The 19747-nt window shown below is 40.0% G+C and overlaps 1 protein-coding gene across 9 annotated transcripts in view; it reads right to left on the bottom strand.

Moving 5' to 3' along the window:
- Positions 1-4853: 4853 nt before the first annotated feature.
- Positions 4854-19747, bottom strand: part of ARHGAP24 (Rho GTPase activating protein 24) — a 225589-nt gene continuing 210695 nt past the window's right edge. For all 9 annotated transcript variants that reach the window (XM_056359749.1, XM_056359743.1, XM_056359734.1 and 6 more), the window contains 5 exons: positions 16468-16600; positions 14184-14257; positions 13275-13396; positions 8651-9719; positions 4854-7923 (listed from right to left, as the gene is read on the bottom strand). In XM_056359749.1, the coding sequence (XP_056215724.1) occupies positions 7680-7923; positions 8651-9719; positions 13275-13396; positions 14184-14257; positions 16468-16600 (1642 nt within the window). In that variant the 3' untranslated portion in view covers positions 4854-7679. The remainder of the gene's footprint in view (positions 7924-8650; positions 9720-13274; positions 13397-14183; positions 14258-16467; positions 16601-19747) is intronic.

Here is a 19747-nt window from a genome sequence, read left to right as displayed (position 1 = left end):
GAATGTCTACACTGTGAATGAAAGACACCCCAGCTTGAAATGCTGAGGAGCTTGACGATGCCTGCAGCTGGTTCTTCATGGACTGAGTCACCTCCAGAATTAGCATAGCAATACTTGTGCACTGCTGTATGCCCAAGCCAATAAAGCCTGCTTTGCCACAGGGCAGGCTGGCTGGACTGCATCACTATAGGAACACTGAACAGACTAAGAACCTAAGCTGGAAAGTGTGCCTGCTTCTGCTAAGTACTGCAAATTTACCCAGCCCCTGCTGGCTCCGGTGTGTTGAAAGCTGTCCATCTTTATTCAGTATGTCTTCCTGAGTTGATACTAGCAGCTCTCCACCTCTTCCCTTCTTAGGCAAGGTTTTTAATAGCTTAGTGTGCTTTTGATGATAGGTTCTGGCCTTGGTAAAAACAGGACTGGCTGGCAGCACACAAATAGATTAATAGTTCATGAACTGTTCTCTTAATGGCCTTTGGAATTGCCTCTAAAGATGCTTCATTTCTGTTGTGGTTCATACCCTGCTTACATTCCATTATAGCCTCCTTTGGTGTAGGTCCTTTCAGTCAAACAGAAGAATATCAGTGATGTCAATTGTGACACACTCACTGCTAATACTAATTTATACAAATATCTCCACTAACCACATGTACTATTAGTATTAGGTCATACCTACACATGCGTACTATTACAGAATTAGGTAGGTGTGAATTTGTAACTTTTTTACACAACTCCCTGAATAAGATCTCACTATTACACAAAGCACACATAGGCAAGAGTGAATTAAGCAAAACCTCACCAGAGTGCTCAGTCTACATGAAAGGTGGCTACATGAAGAACTAACACTACACTAGTCATCCTACTCTGCCAAAATCCAGGTGCCATAGATCAGCCTGATGTAAAGAATGTGCAATTAAAAATACCAGTTACTAGCATAGCTTAGCAGTGATGAAGACTTGGAGAGCACTTTCTGTTATAAAGTGTGGAGAATTGATCTGCAAGTAGTTCTGTGTGCAACAATCACTGTCATTTCGACTGAACTGTGGGCTACGTTTCAGCAATTGTTAAGGTTAACTCTTAAGGTCAGAAAAAAATGAGCACGCCTTTGCAACTTGAACAACAAAGAAAATGTAAGCGCTCAAAACTACCTCTTTTGGTCTCAAGCCAAGTCACCTCCTAAATCCTATACAGTTAAAAAACTACAGGCATGCTTATAGTAGTATTTTGAACAGCTCATAATAGTATTTTTTAAATCACAATAAAGTCCTGCTGAACATGAATCATTTTAAACCTCTTGCACATGAAGAAAGTAATACACACAGAGGTAGAAAGGCTTTTCCATTCTTGAATTTAGGACATTCAGAAATGGAATTGTATTGCATGCAAAGCTCACTATCCTGGATCCCTTAAGGAAAAGGGGAGGAATATATTTGCATCATGCTAATTTTTCTGGGCTCAAAAATTTTTTACACTCTTTATTATTATTGGCATACTAAAGAAACTCCAGCAAAACCAGACCACCAACGCCAATTGTAAATCCACACATTATAAAAGCCTAGTAAGGGAAAGCTCCTCAGCTTCTTTCACTGCCTCTCAAACCTCTATAGAGCTATGGCAATTTATATCAGCAGGGCATCAGCTGTATATAATTTTTTTTCCTTAGAAGCACATCTCCAGAGATGCTGAATGACAGTACGGGGGCCATTAGCAGTTCCCAGAGCGAGCGCTGGTAAACCACGGAGAACCATCTGACCTTCTGGGGCTCCCTACCTTGCATTCAGCCCTTACAGCAGTGGCTTTGCTAGGTATTTCTCCACATGAATTCTCACTGTTAGCACACAGGACTGACAAAAGCAAGGAAGACAGTGTGTGAAACAATTGACCTAGCTACTGGTGTCAGCCCAGAAAATAATTTAGAGCTGAAAAAGCTCTGGAAAAATAGCACAACATTAACTGTAGTAACCTTTTTGTAGAGACAAGCTTTCAGAAAGAATGCTCTCAACTGGGGGCAAATTACTTGCCACCTACAAATGACAATTTCAGGTATATTCACTTGCTTGTTCTCCTGGTCTCTCCCATCTGTTTCCTCTATTTTTGCATGCTCACATCGCAAGTATGCGTTAATTTCTTTTCTCCCATCTCCCCTTTCCCTCCCCACCACTTCCTTGCAGATTTATCAGGGGCACAGAGAGTCTACAGACACTCTCCTCTTCAATGGACAGACTCCAGAGGGAATTCGGAACAAGAAAGGAAAATAATGAGGAGTTTCACTCAGCCAGGAAGGGTTCAAGTGTACAGCAGCCAGAGGCAACTCACTGTTTTGACTGGGTTGTCAAAACATGCAAATCAGTGTACCAGTTTATTTCAGCATCTCCTTACCTCACCTCTGTTCCATCCCTCTGGGAATACTATACAACAAATGTTTTTAAACATTCATTCTTTTTAGCAAATTGGATCTTTCTCAAAAATTTTTGGACCATCACTTTCAACCTCTGGATCAAGAACTGCTTACAGATCTTAGAGTGCTAATCTTAGCAAGCTCCTTTCCTCCTCATTCTTATGAAAACCTAACATACCAGCTTTGCATATCATTTAACATAAAATTTTATTTATTATTTGTATTTGGAAAACTTGCTTTATGAGATGCTGAAAAAAAAACATGTAGCGAAGAAGTATAGTAAGTTTAATTATTCTGCTGCACCAGAGCACACTCCAAACGCATAGCAGGAATCTCACAAACAGAAAGGGAGACAGAAGCTTTTCTGAGCAAAACATCAGCATCTAAAACTTAGAAGGTACAGTGAGTGTCTGCCACTATTCCAGTCTACTGTGCAAAGGCACGTAGGGTACTGTTACCCACAGCAGTGCTCTGATGATGTGGCTGGAGATGGGATTAACAGTGGTAAGCCTGCCTACCTCTCTTACTCTCTGTCCCTTAACTGTAGCATTCTGAAAGACTGCTTTTAAGTGTGCGTGCTCTCCTGAATTTACACTTCTGAATGTAATGGAATGTAATCATACCTTACGATTAGACCTGAAGGTTATTAGCTCTGAGAGATTTTTTTCCCACCATCTGTATTGATGGCTTGTAAAAGCATTGTCTCTTGTGTGCTATGCATGAGGCAGAGTAACAATGTGCTAGAAGGGTTGAGCTGTCAACTGCCATTTTCAGCTTGGAGCTAGCCAGTGAACTCCCACAAGATTATCAGTTTTGAAAATTCACAGAAACACCTGTGAGAAAGAGGTGAAAGCAAATGTATTATTACACCTGTTTCAATTAATACTTGAAACTCTTTTAGTATCCTCTCAGTAGTAGGTAACACTGTCCCTTGGCCTTAGAATATGACTTGTTCCATTACACAGGCTAGTGATAAGACTGGTTGTCTCGACTAAAGCCTCACTCAGTTTCACTCAATACCTTAAGAGTAAGATTCCTGAAAAACCTACCTTCATGGAACACCCAATGATCAAGAAATGCACTATATGAAATCCTTACAGTTTTTTTCAGAGCCTTTGGACTCAGTCTGCTTTGACCTTAATTTCACGTCCACTGCATGAGAGGGAGCATGGGTTTATCCTCTGGCCACTTAGATCCATGAGCATGCCCCTGCAACATTGCCTCTGCCAACCAGGTCAATTCACACACAGGCTGGACATGCAGGAACAAAGCAACAAATTGGTTGTGGACCATGTGAAAATGGTATCATACAGCTGAGAAGTTACAAATGTTAGAAGAACAGCTTTTCGTTATTTGCTTCTGAATGTAAGAAATGTCGATAATTTTGTGCTTTTAATTTAAAGAAGTAGGACAATAATAGAAGCATGAAGATGACCACTGAGGACATAAATGAACTTTATCACCAAAGCCTAAAAGCTGAGGAAGCCTCACAGAAAGACTGGGGTACTTTGGATGGATTCTGATGGGAGTAGACATACATTGCTGATAATATTTTCTAAGTTTGCTGTGGCAGCTCAAGTTTCCCGGTCTGTCCAGATGTTTTCTGCAGAGACAATAAGGTGAAGTCTTGTCCTGGATTGCAGAGCAAGGAATCTGGGCTATCAGTGCTTAGCCATATAACTGGGATTAGAACATTCTTTGAGGAACTGACTGGAATACATTTTCTAATGTGAAGACAAGCTTCAAACAGACAAATCCTGCCTAACACAAGCTTCCAAAAAAGCATTCAAAGATACTTAGCATTGTGATCCCATGACTGTTTTAAGCTGATTCCAAATGGTAGAGCTACAGTGAACTTGTCTGATATTTTATTTAGTCAGCACCAAGACCTCAACCAGCAGAAAGCTAACCTAAATAGCTTTGTGCAGGTTCAGCTCCAGGAAATGGACCACTGTGGGCTGAGCTGAGTGATAATAGCACTAAGCGGTAGGATACAGCAATAAGTGGCTGGAAGGTGACAGTACCACCAAGAATGATTTTAAACCCATCAGAGCCAAAATGAGCTCGGCCAAATGGACAGAAACCTGAGCTGCTGCTCTGCTCCAGGGTAACAAAGACTTTCCTGGAAGATACTCTGACTAAAGAGTTTTACTTCTGTGTCCAGGTAACTAAAAAATGCTAGCTAGTTTTAACAACTATAATTGTGTGGATGGTTTGTATTTTCTTCCAAGACTAAGTCCTAATTTCAAAGCAGGTCAAGATCCCTCTAATACATGAACAAAACAAAAATTCTGATTTCTTCACCTGGCATCAGTCAGGAGGAAGCAGGTCTACTCCAGCCTAAGCCCTACCTAAAATTCACATGGAGAACCACCTTCCCAGAGTCCCTGCAAAAAGGACAAAAAAAAATTTTTTTCAAGGATCATGCCCTGAAGAAATCAATGCAGTAGCATCATTCAGTCTGAATCAAGAGTGTTTAATGGCAGTCCTCAAAAAGAACAATACAAAAATGAGGAGGATCTATATACACCAAAAATTAAGAGTTTTCACTGAAATAGTTTGTCTTATAAACCATCTTGGCCATGGTGAATGCAAAGACCTGAAGATAAGCAAAAATCCACTCTGAACTGTGCTCTTGTAGCTGAAGATAAGAAAAAATCCACTTGGAACTGTGTTCTTGTAGTTTGTGGGTAGACCAAGAACTAACCCTCAGAAAGCAATCACTGACCAAAGAGTCTTAGTTCAGAAACAGGAGTGTACAAAGAAGCCTGTTCAAACAAATAAGGAAAACATGCAGCACATACAAATTAGTGGAAGCCTCCAGTCAGTTCCTGTGAAAACCAAAGATAATCAAAATTGAACACAGAATGCTAAGTACCTAGACTATAAACATCTCCCCTTCTTCCATGCATATTGTATAGCCTATGGCATTGGAAGCAGATGTGGATGTGAAATAAAATTTATATTCTTTTTCAGTTTCGAATAAGCATCAGAAATAAAATTTTATCAAGTAGCTGTCATTTTTGCCACTGTATCAGCTGATAATTTTGGAGTGGCACCTTTCCCCACTGCCTCACTGGCTGCTTTCTGAAATGATTCCATGACTAAACTTTAGGTCCTCATTTACATAGATCCTTGAACTAGTTTTAGGAATTGTGTATTCCTTTAAATTTTCAGACAGCAACAGAGCTTGAATGACACAGGGACTGCTAGAGGAAATCAAAATGATAAAATTGGCTTACTGGGAATGAGAAAGCAGGACTTTCTCCACCTTGGGATACTGCTACAGGGGATACTGTATCCATCTAGTGTAAAAACATGAATTCCAGTTAAGAAAATATTTATCTCAGAGACTTTGTTGTCATGTCAACAGATGTCAGATACTGCTTAAATTGTGAGTCAACTTTGAGGCCTACTGCATCAGATATCAAGGTCTCATTCAATTAAAAAATCATATTAGCATAGTAATCTGGTTCCTTCTCTCACCATTGCGGGGACATCTTGTGATTGCTGCTAACTGATATAAAACATGCTCCTTCCTATTACCTTGATCTTTCCCTATCTGACTTTTTCTGATTTACACACAGACTGGATGTGCACTAGACATGTTCACAGTACAATAGGCACCCTGACTGGCTACTCTGATGCTCACCAGACACAAATAATGCATCCACAAGCACCATGTGTAATGCTTCATTGTAAGTTAATACTTCTCTGAAATGTAAACCTCATGTTTGCTTCCCAGTATAATTCCCACATCTAGTTAATACTTGTCTAATATATATGCAATAACCAAGAATGTTCTTTGAGGCTACCTTCGTTCTTTCTCAATTAGAATTAAAAAGAATTGCAATATATTTAAGAGACACTAGAGGGAAGCCAAGACATCCCAACAACCCTCTCTAGTAATACAGCTTGCAGTCCTAAAAGCAGTTAAAAACAAAAAATCCTTAACATGGTGTAGAAAATACCAGTTATACTTACTATATATAAAGATGCCAAACAAATTATTAATTTACAGCATGGCTTTGCTGTTTTTTTTTCATTGGCACTCTGCATGCTGTTAGGCTCCAGGCTGTTCCCTCTAGGCATTCCCTTGGTGATGCTGAGAGCCTGTGAACTTTCACAGTTGTAACACTTGACAGTAATCTCATGAAGCATTCAGACAGTATAAATTGCTAATATACACTGTAAATAGGGGTGGTGGATATGCTGGTGTATTTTCTTCCTCATTTGTTGTTTGTTGCACAGTTGCTCCATAATTTCTACTCTGGACTTAAATATTTTGGGGTTTTTTTTCAGCACCCATCACACTCACAACTACCAGGATGTCCAGTTCATCTCCCCTATATGTCCCTTCACCAGCCTTACAAAAAGGACTCTTTCACCCAGAGTACAGAGGCAAGTCACATGCAGATATGGTCAGAACAACTGGTTTATGTTTGTGCTCTGAGCTGCAGTGATCAGGCACAGGGCTTCTTTAGGGTACCTCAAAAAGCTCTGGTTATGTGATTGACACCCCCTTAAGTTCCCCCTTCCCATCTCCCAACTCCTTACTCTGCCACCCACATTTGCTCCCAAACAAGCAGCTGTTTACCCTTTTGCCATTGTCCCCAATTTTGCTGACTTGATATCCTCATTTGGTCTTTATGATACAGGTGCCCTGATACTTTCTACCTGGGCCATCAATTCCGTTAAAATTAGTACCACTTTATTCTGTGCTGCTGTTTCTCATCCTGCTGTCTTTTTAGAAGTGACACAAATCAAGGTTAACCATCGGCACATATACCATAATATACCTGTTTATCTTCGCTCCCCAGCAAGAGGGGTAACAAAAAACCCAAAACCAAAAAACATTTGATATACAAAATAAGCTGATGGTAACACAACGCCAAAAATAGCTTATTACGTTAAGTGCAAGGGAGAAAAGCCTTGATATAAAGCTTGATTGCAACAACATTTCAAATTACCAGTTTAAATACAAGACTTGCATTAAAATATTTCTTGAGATACATCTCTTGCTCTCTAAGGTGATTTTCTTTTAAATTTATATACACATATCCAGTTGTAACACTTGACAGTAGTCTCATGAAGCATTCAAAGAGTATAACTTGGGTAAGTACACACTGTAGATATGAGTGGTTAATGTCTGTATGATTTCTTCCTTCAAGGGTTCATAACATTATGTTGAGTACTAGCCTCAGACAGGTGACCAGCCACCTGATACAGTATAATACCCGCAAGCCCTTCCCCAAAGTCCCACAGTCTATGCTTCCAATGCTCACTGGATCCAGATGGTATTGCCTCTTTCTGGTCTGCGAGACTCCACTGTCAGTTCTCCAAAAGTGGAGAAAAACTGCTCCATTTCCTTCTGCAACATATCATTCCTCTTCTCTGCATCTTCCTTGGCCCGTTCTGCATTACGCATTTTGATTTCTACCATTGTGAACTTCTTCCGCTCTTGATCCAGTTCTTCATGCAGGGCCATCATTTCTGTCTCCAGGGTAAGATTCCTCTGCTCCAAGCTGCAAAAACGAAATAAAAGCAGACAGCTCCTGAGCAGCACTCCTCACTCACTCGAGCAAAAATGAACACCACCAACAAATTCACACACAGGTCTTTCCATTTAGAAAACTTAGACTGCATTTTTGAGGTGTACCTACAAACCATGGCTTCATCAATGAACCACTCTCATAGGGCAATCACTTCAGTAGCTCATTTAGAAAATGCTTAATAACATCCATTGGCAAGGTGCACAGTAGTGAACAGCTCCACCTAGTTCTCCAGGAACAGGTTAAAGACTCTTTTCTCTTCTGGAAGTGCTGACACCCAGCTCCTGCTGTAGTTGCACTAGTGTCACTTACAAGGTCAGAATAATGCCCTGAATGCCTGTGTTTCACTGCTAATTTCCTTTCTTCACCTGATTTATCTGCTGTATCTATTTGCAAATATAGATCGACAATTTCAGAAAAACTGCAATCAACATATTTTTGTCTAAAAATCTGACCCTATATATATTTTTCATGCCAATAGGATAGCACATCACAACCATGACAAACAATTGCTCTGAAACAAACCCCTTTGGATCATATCACAGAAACAATGTCAGAGTATGTCAGCACCAAAGGATAGGAAACTCAGTGGCAAGCACCCAGTCACTGCACCTAGTGCAGACTGATAGCAAGTCACAAGAGGGAAATCTCGGATTTATGCTGTAAAAGGCAGTCAGATGGTAGAGCCAAACCGTCTTACCTTTTTATCCTTGTCTCATACTCTAGTTTTTGCTTGGCCATCTCTTGCTTTAAGCTGGAGACCAGGCTGTGCAAAGCACTGTGATTGTTAGTACTGTTGGCCACAAACGTTTCACTGTTATCACTGCTGCTGGTGGCTCGGCTGCTGTGGCCCCCCATACTCCTCCTGTCACTTTTGTTCTCATAGTCACCCGGGTTAGAGAGATCTTCATGTGGTGGTCCATCCAGCACAGAGTCTTCAAAGTTACCTGCATAAAAGTCCTGCTCAGGGCAGGTGGTGGTGGACGAACGACAGGAGTTGGAGTGCTCAGGGAGGGATATTTCACAAGAGGATGTTGACCAGGTTGCACTGTCCACACTCTGTTTGTCATCAGAGTTCACCATAGAGAACTGCTGGTGGACATTGTCATAGGTGGAAAGCCTGTTGTGCTGGCCTGACTCACTCACCGATTCCTTCTGCTTGTTGTCCCTCAGTGTGACGTAGCCATTGGACACCCAGCCTGGGGTCCGGCTATTGAGGGTGTTGCTGTGCCCATCTGTGCTAGAAACACCCATCCGCACACCTCCGTTCTGCACGCTGTGTGTGCCCATCTTAGTCACTGGTCCTTTCAGGGACGACGTTCTCCTGGTTTGCAGGGTACAGTTTGGTAAAGTCTGGCTCTTCTCAGGGCCCTCCACAGAGCTGCTGAAGGACCCATTGGTGACTATGCCACTGCCTTTATTAAAAGCAGGATTTTTTTTCACCATGAGTGGTGGGCTTCTGGTGACATCTAGTTTCTGGATGCTGTTCCTGGGGCTATTTGTCTTGCTGCCTGGCAGAGCAGTTGGAGACTCATTGTCCGTACTTCCCCTTTGGGGAGACTCAGCCTTGTCCCAAGAGCAGCGCCTTACTGCTGTCTCCTTGGTGTTGTTGTTCTCTTTGTTCTGTAGCTGTCCCGCAGTCACTTTCTTTGGCATTTCATTGTTGTTGTTGCACACCTCAGGTCCCATCTGAGGGTCTGCATCCTTGGGAAACAGCTCGTCATGTTTGCTAATCATCACTGACATTAGCTGCTGGACTACTACTGTGCCTGAAAGGACACACCAAGTACATGGTCATTAATGACCTGTTTTGTTTAGGGCATAAATGTACTTTATCCATCAGATCCCACAAATACTTAGCAAATATTCAGCTTACACAAACATTTATGCAATGCATCCATCTGTGTAACACCCTGAATGTTTAACACACTTGAAGCGCCTCTGGCTACCAGGCCAGATCAGCACCACCTCTTTCTTCCATGAAACCAAGCCAGCAGGCCTCACAGACTCTCTAAGAAAGAAACTTTTGCGAAGAAGCTACTACCATGAGAGTAACTGCATCCCAGGCAGACCACAGACGGAGATAATGAGTAGCAAAGGATAACATCATTCTAAATGACGTGTTTCAACTCAATATGATGATCACTTTCAAAAACAATGTCTTATTCTGTCACAGCACTTGTATTTAGTACCCTAACAAAAAACAGGCAGGCAAGGGATTTTTGTTGCTGGAACACAAACGTTTTAGTCTTTGGAGCAAAACAGGGCAGTAATGAGACAGAATTAATTTAATGTGAATGCTTTTAACCACTCCATGGTCAGACTATATGCAATCAGGAAACTATGCCATGTCATAGCATGGTACAGAACTAATGCAGGACCACAGCTTGCTATTTGCTGTAATAAATGGCCACCTTTACTCTTAAAGAGTAACTCCTTGGTGTGCACACCACTTGACTCCACGGTAATTTACATACTAGCATTTATAACTGGACTTGGGGTAATACAGATGTGCAACTCTAATGCATTAAGCAGACTCTCATTAAGGGTTATTAAGAATATTTCGGGAACAGCGTCAAGGTAGTTATAATAATAACCACCCTATTTTTAAGCTCCTAGAGAGCTTTCAGAGGCATACTGTGCTCTTCTAATCAATAATTTCCCACTGTGCAATATTGTTTCACATCAACTAATTTGTAATATTCTGGATCTTTATAACCCACCCTTTTAAGTTACAACTACTCAGAGCCAATTCAATGTGGGTACTCAACAACATCTTTTTTTAGTGTTCTTGTTTGTTTGCTAAGGCAAAATCATACATTAGAGCTTCATGGCAGGAAAATTCACTTAGTTACTCCCATGGTACATTAGGTGTATTTCTTCTGAGAACATTAGCTGTTTCAGGCAGAATTTTACTACAAACATTGCACTGTACTCAGGCAACTTTCAGCACTGTGTTTGACAGGAAAAAATTGCCCCATGATTGGAATTCTGGAAAATGTCTCTTGAAGCAAACAAAAAGAGCTCCTCGTCTCCATTGTACAGGTATGGTTACCCATAGCTGCACGTTTGGCTTTGAATGACTGCAAGAAAAGCACGCTGTATCTTCCAAAAAGCAAAGAGCAATGAAGAAGGGTGGCCATGAGCACCAATCAATGTACAGTCTTTGTTATAAGTTCCTATACATTTAACTATGCATAGCCCAATTGCAAATCAGCTTTCTCTCATGTCAAATCTTAAAGTTATGCTTAAAGAGAAGTCATAAATCTGTTCAATCAAACCTGTTTCTCATTAGTTAAAAGATATATGTATTTCCCTTCAGTCAGTGTAGTATCCACGCCATTTCATACAGCAGCCACCATCCTTTTAGGGCTGTTGATAAGCAGGCTGGAAAGTTGCTTCCAAGAACTGGAAAAACATACTACTTTCCCTTTCCACCTGGTTTAAAGAAAAAACAACTGAAAACTTTCTTGCTCAAACTTTCAAAAAACCCCCTCAACTCACAACCTTTAGGCAGCAGCCCATTTGGAAAAATATAAACCTAGAAGGTAGTATTTTATTTAGAAATGTCTAACTCTTGTCTCCCCATCCCAAATCTCCATCTGCCTCCCTTGCCTAGGGTGAGCTGAAGATACATGGTATCCCATCAGTAAATGTCATCCTGTGAGATACTATTCTCATTGACTTCAGTAGTATAAATCAGCTCTGTGACATCTCTCTCCAATTCCAATCTAATAAACAATTTGAAGTACTTTTTATACTATTTAATTCAAAAGCATGGGGAAAAAAGAGACAGTTTGCTGCCTGACCAAAAGAAACATTCACAACAGTTATCTACCAGGCTTCTAAGCTCTGCGGAATTTCAGAGTAAGAGAAGCTACTATTCCAGTCAGTCTGGCAGTTTCATAGGTACAAAGAGACAGGTTGAAAGTGAAGTGATAGACAGCATATGTGCACACACACAAAAACCCTAACTCCTGCAAGAGACATGACAAGATAGTTGAAGAGGAAGGAAACAAAGCAGGAAAGACTCTTGTGTTTCTCTTTCAAAATACCATGGGGAGATGATATAAGATGCATAAACTAGCACTTTAATGACACAGCAAAGCTTATCTCTGCACCCCTATATCAGACAGTCACAGTGCATTTGAGACAGGTATGTACAGAAACCAGGGGGAAGACACAAATGCAGATTTAAGGGTATTTGAAGCTACACAGGTTGATGATACACATGCACCTTCATAATAAACATGCACGTAAATTGGACGCCTGCTCTTGCAAACTCTTTTGAGTCAAATGCATGATCAAACCATTCTCTGTGACAATGAGAATCCAGACATTAAAGTTAAGATGACAATTAAAATCCCTTTCCACATCAGGTTTTCTGCCTTATCTGAGCTGCTGTTCAGATGACTAACCCTGGGCATTCACTGCTTTCATACATGGTTTGGAAGTGCCATGTTTCTGTTCACAACAACATAGTCATTGCGTTAAGAATTAAAAGGAAAAAGAAGGGACCATAAGACTACAGAAAAACAAGTACATGAACAAATGATACGGGGAACTTTATCTGGGAAAGAGAAAAACATCAAAAAAAAAAATCCATATGCTCTCAAATAAACTGTGAACACTGCCTTTTCAAGTTTTGGTAAGTTTTTCAGTGCAGCATCTGTGTGCAGCCCTAATTTCTAAGAAAGTTAAGTAAATCTTCCATATAAAGAAAAAAGTGTTTCGAGGGAGAAAAGGCATCATGTACTTTATGGACAATCAAGGTCACAAAGATTAAGCCTAGGAGGAAATTAGGGGAGGAGATTATTGTGGCCATATTTTTGTCTTAATTACAGCAAAATGCTACATCTGAACATTGCTGTAAATAACAAAATGCAGCTGACAATTTGATCACTGTTATGTAAGGCACATAATATACCACTGCCTTGTGGGGGATTCTACATTGCAGTATGAACTTGTACTAATTTTTTCTCATCGTTAAGAATCACAGTAAAATATTAACTGCACTCCAGCTGCACATGCTGAGTAAGAACACGCCATATTTGCAGCAAGTTTTGAGAGAAAAAGTACAATTTTAGTGAAGTGGCCAGGGTAGCACAATCTCATGCAAAGTCTGTTTGCAATGCGCCACGTTTCAGTCACTTTTATAGTAACCTGTGCAAGCTTTAACCCAAACATTCATTTCAGTTGAAGAACTCTGTGTCTATAAAACAGATATACGGAACTTGCTGTACATGTTACATGGACTGGTGTGTACTGTTAATTAACTTAAAGACATTCCTTCTTCTATTACAAGTTCAGTACAGTAAGCTCACCCTCCATGATAGTCAGAGGATCTTCCACTTTGGGGCGAAGGATGTTAGGGCCAAAAACAGTTGCCAGATTTTGCACACTCATTTTGTTTACACCTGAATAAGACTGGACTTCATCAAGGAATCTGTGGGGAAGACAGAAGCCTTTAAGGAACATGTAAAAACGGAAATTAAAAACAAACAAACAAAAAAGCACGTGATAGTTCCTTAACATAGTTCAAGTATTCCCTTCCAATTCCTTACAGAACATCTTGAAAACTCAGGGCTATTCTCTACAACTTCTTCAGATTTTTCTTCAAAATGAGACATTGTTAACAAAATTTAAATCTCAATCTGGACTGATGATGAGATAACTCTCTTGAAGATGGTAACCTTCTCCAGCATAATTAATCAACTGCTTGGCTCATAAAATATCCTCAAAATGCAAACTGTCAATTTTTAATAAAAAAAGTTTCTATCATTTTAAAACACATTTTTTTTACACTGGGCACTTCACAAATTGCAAATGTGTAAGACACATTTTTTAAGATGTTAGATGTATCCTTGAGACTATTCTATATATGACAAGGCATACACAGTGTCCAAGGGTAACATGCTTCAGGAGTGCACAGCCAAGGCCTATAACTGCAGTTAGAAGTGGGAAAAAACAGAGGACAGAAAGTATTCACTTCTACCTTCTTGTATTTCTTGCTGAGTGTGGCCTGCTTATGACAGGAATGTCATAACTGTGCACCTTGATAGGGCAAATTAGTAATTGGTCATGCAGTAAACCTGTAATTTTAGTGCATTCACTTGAAGTTTACCAACCCTCCCACAGAGTAATGCTTTTCCTTCAGGGCACATATGCAGACACATAAGTCTGTCAGCTCACACTTACAAACACCATTGTGATATTCTCACAAGAGCACTTACCTACAGATATATTTTAGCAGATTATAATTGACAGCTGGCAGGCTCTTCACTTGCTTCACCAGTTCTTTCAGGCCCTTTAAGTGGTTTAAAAAAAAAAACAAACAACAAAAGAGTGGGGAGTCACAGTTTCTTAGTATCTTACCAGAAAAATATTAGCAATTACAAGACAACAAACACATTGCTGAAACTGCAGCATTAGATGCTATATACAGGTTACCATCAGGAACAGCTTGTAGACCCCATTTTGCAGGGGGAAAGCTATATTTGACTAATAAGGATTAGCTCTGGATAAAAATAAACAAGTAAGTAAATAACTTGGTTTCATCCTGTCTTTCCCTTCTCTCTCACTCTCTTTTTTTGACCAGCAGCTCCTTTCCTCCTGCTGCTGATAAAAAAGCTGAGGCTCCCAATAACAGTTCTTATTTGAACTAGTTGCCATTTTCATATGAGAAACTATTCAGGTATTTTACCCAGCTCTGGTCCATAACAGATTCAGACCATTAAACAGTTACTTCAGTTTGTGCTCACCCTGGGAATGGGACAAGCAGAGTATCACACACTGATTTCTGTGCCCTGTGAAAACAGACCCTGGCTATGCTCTGTACCAATTAGTGCCTTTAGACTCAGATTGGAGTTTTGATGCTTCGCCAGCATCAGTAGGGTTTTGATTAAAATATGGTATGAAAACAAATGCAAATTGAGATGTGTGGACCACGATAGTGCACAAGTCTGCTGTCTGTGGGCTAAGAAAAGAAACAAGATGCACAGTTCTTTCCCCTAACTGTGAACGCACTTTTAACTTCTGCACGGAGAAAGATCAACTGAAAATCTAGTCAGACAACTTTATAGCTGGACTGCTAAGCCACCATAAAGAGGACTGAAGTGGCTCATCACCTATAGTGCTGATTTTTCACAAGCTATCAACACCAATTCCAGCACCAAAAGGCCACTGCAATTTGAATTTTGCTTTCAAAATGAATTTAATAAAGTGCATCATGGCATAGTTGCAGAGGAACTACATAAATACACTTTGGTCTAAGCCAATATAAAATGACTAAAATTTGAATCTGAAAATGAGTGTCACTGCAAGTATAAACTGCTTGATGAACTCGAGCTGTCAGGTGGCTTTACATGGGAGCTATTAAAGGTTAGAGACATATGCAACACACACAAGCAAATAGCTGCAACTTTAGCTCTGAGGATCCCCTGCAATAACTTGTGCAAATAACAGCTCAAACTAAACCAGCTGAACAGCCCACTCCCACCTTTTGTAAGCAGCTGACAAAAATATGCACCTTGTAGCAAAGGCCAGCAAAGAAACCAATCTGATTTCTGTGGGTGTAAGAGGTTATGACCATAGAAGACAGTTTGCCACAGATCTTTCTTCCCCCTCCCCGTTCCATTTGGATGGGAACAACTGCCACCTCTGCTTGGCAGTCATCAGCTGAGGGCTCAGAAAGGAGACAGACTCTCAGTTAGAAAAGAGGGGCTCCTACTCAATTAATTAATTAGGCAGGAGGGATTCCAGTTCTGGCAGGATTTGAAATGTCAAAAAGGAATTAAACAGAAATAACCACCTTAGAAAGTTAGGGCAGTAGATTGAAATCAACAGAATGAGCCTATTTGTATTTACTTTGAAAATAGCAGGGTTGACTTCATTATCTGTAAGCACACAGAACAATGTAAAAGCAAGCACTTAGTTTCTTATGTCTTCAGACTAATACATAGCAGGACCATGCCACCGCAGGGCGCATTATCGGTCAGAACCCTTATTTTGCTCATCTGGGTTATGCTGTTTTAAGAGTTTGGAAGGCGGTCCGCTTCCATCTTCTTGAGGCCTTCTGATTCAATGATAGGCAACGAATAGAGAACATTGGCCTTCAATCAAAAGTCAGTAAAAGTTGGCATCTTTTTGTTGGCACTTCGAAGAAAATGACCCCTGATTTAATAGCAAGAGATGGTTAGCAACTACCCAGACCCTTCCTTTTACATTTCAGAACAATAATCAACAAAAATGTAAGCCTCTTCTGTGTAAAATGGAAGCTATTGACCAAAATGATATTTATTTGAACTGGATTCAGTGTTATGCAACTAATAGAGCTAAGGTTATGCTATGTACCTTTATTTAGACTTGCAAATTATCTAGGTGGCAAAAATTTTCATATAAACCCAGCGTCCATTAATAGATTCACATCTTAAATTAGGATAGGTAATCACCAGCTTCTCTCCTCTTCAAAATCACAACAGGTTGTAACACACCAGCCTTTTATTTCATCTTACTCACCGTTTCTTCCTCCTTGCTGAGCATTTTGGCACAGGAAAGAAAATCTTCATATTTTGCGTATGGTATGACTGGTTCTGGGAGTTCCCTTAGGTACAGCTTAAGCAGCGATGCCACCGTGTGCACATCTGTATTGCTGTTGGGTTGGAATACAAGAAGCTGTTACTGTGAATAAGGATAATACTGTGAGATTGACAGGCTAAAACCCCCGCCACTTCACTTTTCCATTGTCACCCCAGATTTTACTCATCAGCACTTCATACATTCATAGACCATATCTATAATCTGTGGGGTTTTTTTAGTTTTGGGTTGTTGGGGGGTTTTTTCCTATAAAAACCTCACAATATCTCCAAGCAAAAGTGTGTCAACTCTTCTGATTTATTACTATAAATAATTACACATAAGGCCCTATTTGTAGGCACAGATGCAATGAGATCCTGGCTGTCATTGACAGGCATCTTATATCAGGCATGCAAAATCTATCTTAACTGATGCTTTTCATTTTCACCCGACCCAGAAACCAGGCATTATATTTAGACAGTGGGGATTATTGTTTTACCAGAAATGGCCCCAGCTCCCAAAACATGCCCAGCATGTCTCAATTCCACTGTATCACCATCCTCCCTGGTATCACTATTAAGTAAGCAAGTTGTAAAAGAGACTATATATACCACAGGTGTTTAGTTGAAACTGCCTGATCTGAATTACAGTTTTTTCCCTGCCATGCATCTTTTTCCTATGGCCTCCCACAAAATGACTACTGTGCCTTTTAGCTGTACCATTAACACTGAAAACCTGAATATAATTTACACACAGAACTGTAAATCCATGGGAAATTACTTTTAGCTCTATCCTATACCACGTAAGCTAACGTATTGCAAGTCACCAAACTTAGAAAATGTCCGAGTGCTAGCACAACAGGTTATAGGACTGACAGTCAAAGATCTGGCAAGACTTATGCTTTCTCATAATTACATTTGCAGAAACTTAAGGTATTTTTTCGATACAGCTAACAGGTGCCAAGGGTATTTATCAGGTGTACTAAAAGTAAGAAGATGGGGAGAAAGATTTAAAATCACAATTTCTGAGTATGCAGTAAAACTTGCTTAAATGTTCCTGCGGTGTGTAAAGTTACACTATGGTAACTTAGGAGTACTTCTCTGAAAAGAAATAAATAGATAAAAACTACAAGTCTCTTGCGTTACTTTTGACTCTCTGAGTTTAGCTACTCAGGCATTTACTCAAATTCTTACTGGAACGTTCTACATGCTTTCCCTGGTTCAGATAAGGAGTTGTACTACAAGCTAGTATTTTTCCCTCTAACTTCTGAAAAATCAAAAACCCCAGATACTAAATTATGCTAATTTCATTTCTAAGAAACAGAAAATGTACAGACATTTCCACAACATGTATTATTGTGTATTTTCTTTTCCTCTGAAAACTTCACACTTGGAACATTTTTTAAACTCTCAGTCTCTCAAAGGGAACCACTGGTATTTGATGCACTTAAGCTTTGCTAGAGGTATGTTAATCATTATTTTGGAATGATCTGTTAAAACAATAATGGCTTTCACTAAGTTAAATGTTAACAAGAATGATGGGAACAACCTTAGATTAACGTGGTGTGGTATGAGCAATCTAAGTCAAAACAGGCGAGAAATGATAAAACGCTGCATATATTTAAAAGTTAACCACCCCCACCCTCCTTGAAATAAATTCCCAGAAAACATTTCTATTTCAATCGTGAATAATTCCCAGCCAAAATTCCAAAAAGCATTTTCTAGAGAAACTCTATAAACAAAGCACTAATAGAAATCTGCATTTTTAAGGAAGGTTCAAATTGTAATCCCTTGATTGCAACCCCCTACTTCGTAGACTGGCTTGGATTCAAAACAAGAATCCTGTGTTTACCCCGCCCTGCTTCTTGGATGCATATATAACTGTAAGGAACAGTACTATATATGAAACTAGATATAGTTGTACTATTTTATGATATTTCAGATGCTAGCGTAGATTTGGCCTCTAACCTTTGCCTTCTACCTGACCCCAATCCAGATGCAAACTGAAGCTCTTCTTGACGTCCTGGCTAACAAAAATCTTTACAGACTGCACAACCCAAGGGCTTGAAACCCAGACCCCAGCGATCTCTCAGGTAGCTGCTTAAATGTCTGGTTGCCATTGGTGGCATTAGTTTTTAGAGCACAACCATGGCATGCCCAGGCAGTTGCCACTATTCAGCCTTATCCAAAACCCAAATTTTACAAAGATATCTTCAGTTTCCTAAATTGTTGGTACATCAGGAAAGCAAAAAGGATACAGAGGGACTGAGTTTTGCTAGTCAGACTCTGAAGAACAACAGCAGCCACAGAGAGTAGATGTAAACTGGCAGCCTTAAGACAGTGCCCTACATTGCAGCATGAAAGCGGGCACGGGCCATCAATCTGCAGAGAATTTAACTCTGATTCCTTGGCATTTATGATCTTTGTGAAGATTTTAGTGTTAGTATTTTTATTATTTAAACAATGAAACTCCCCAGGACTTGCTGAAGAACTGAACCACATCTTCACGGAGACTATTTACATAAAACTAGAGAGGCCTTTCCAAATACAAGATTCAAACAGGTTGAGTGACACAAATTACTGAAGAACAATTAAAAGTTAGCACACACGTCTCCCAGTGAGGGGATTAAGCAATATCATCTTCCCTTTGTACTTCCAGGATCATTCTTCCTGTAATACATAGGAATAATTTTACAGCAGTCCTTTGGAGTGAAGTGGAACACTTGCTCCTTGAGGGCACAGCAGATGGAGGATAAAAAGACTGAAGAAGGGGGAAAACCCCTGAAAACTGATGCAATTTGCAACTTTCTCCTTTCTATGTGAAGTAATAATAGAAAATCACTGTGAAGGGTTAGTTGAGTGCTAAAAACCGTGGCTCTACCAAGGAAGAACCAAGAGAGAAATGGGAAGGCAGGATGCTGAGGAGCAAGGAAACAATAAGAAATATTGTCTTCTCAAACTAAGCTCCCGAAGGACATGCTGTATACAACCCTGCAGAAAGGTGCTTTCTGTGGGGGTTAGAAACCCAGGTTCTAAATCGTAGACAGGGACACACTCACAATTTTTTTTTTTTTTTAAAGTTTTTATTTGCTTCTGCTGACTGGATGTTAGGGCAATACCTCAGGCTGCCACAAGATGGTGGGACTGCAAAGTAAGATTTTGGAAAATTTGTCTTGTTTTTTTCCTAAACTGTATTGGAACACTGCTTAGGACTTAAATCTATC

The sequence above is a fragment of the Falco biarmicus genome, chromosome 1 (assembly GCF_023638135.1).
Source record: "Falco biarmicus isolate bFalBia1 chromosome 1, bFalBia1.pri, whole genome shotgun sequence".
Taxonomy (NCBI): Eukaryota; Metazoa; Chordata; class Aves; order Falconiformes; family Falconidae; genus Falco; species Falco biarmicus.
The sequence above is the reverse complement of the archived record's forward strand: the minus strand, read 5'-3'. Positions and strand labels throughout refer to the sequence as shown.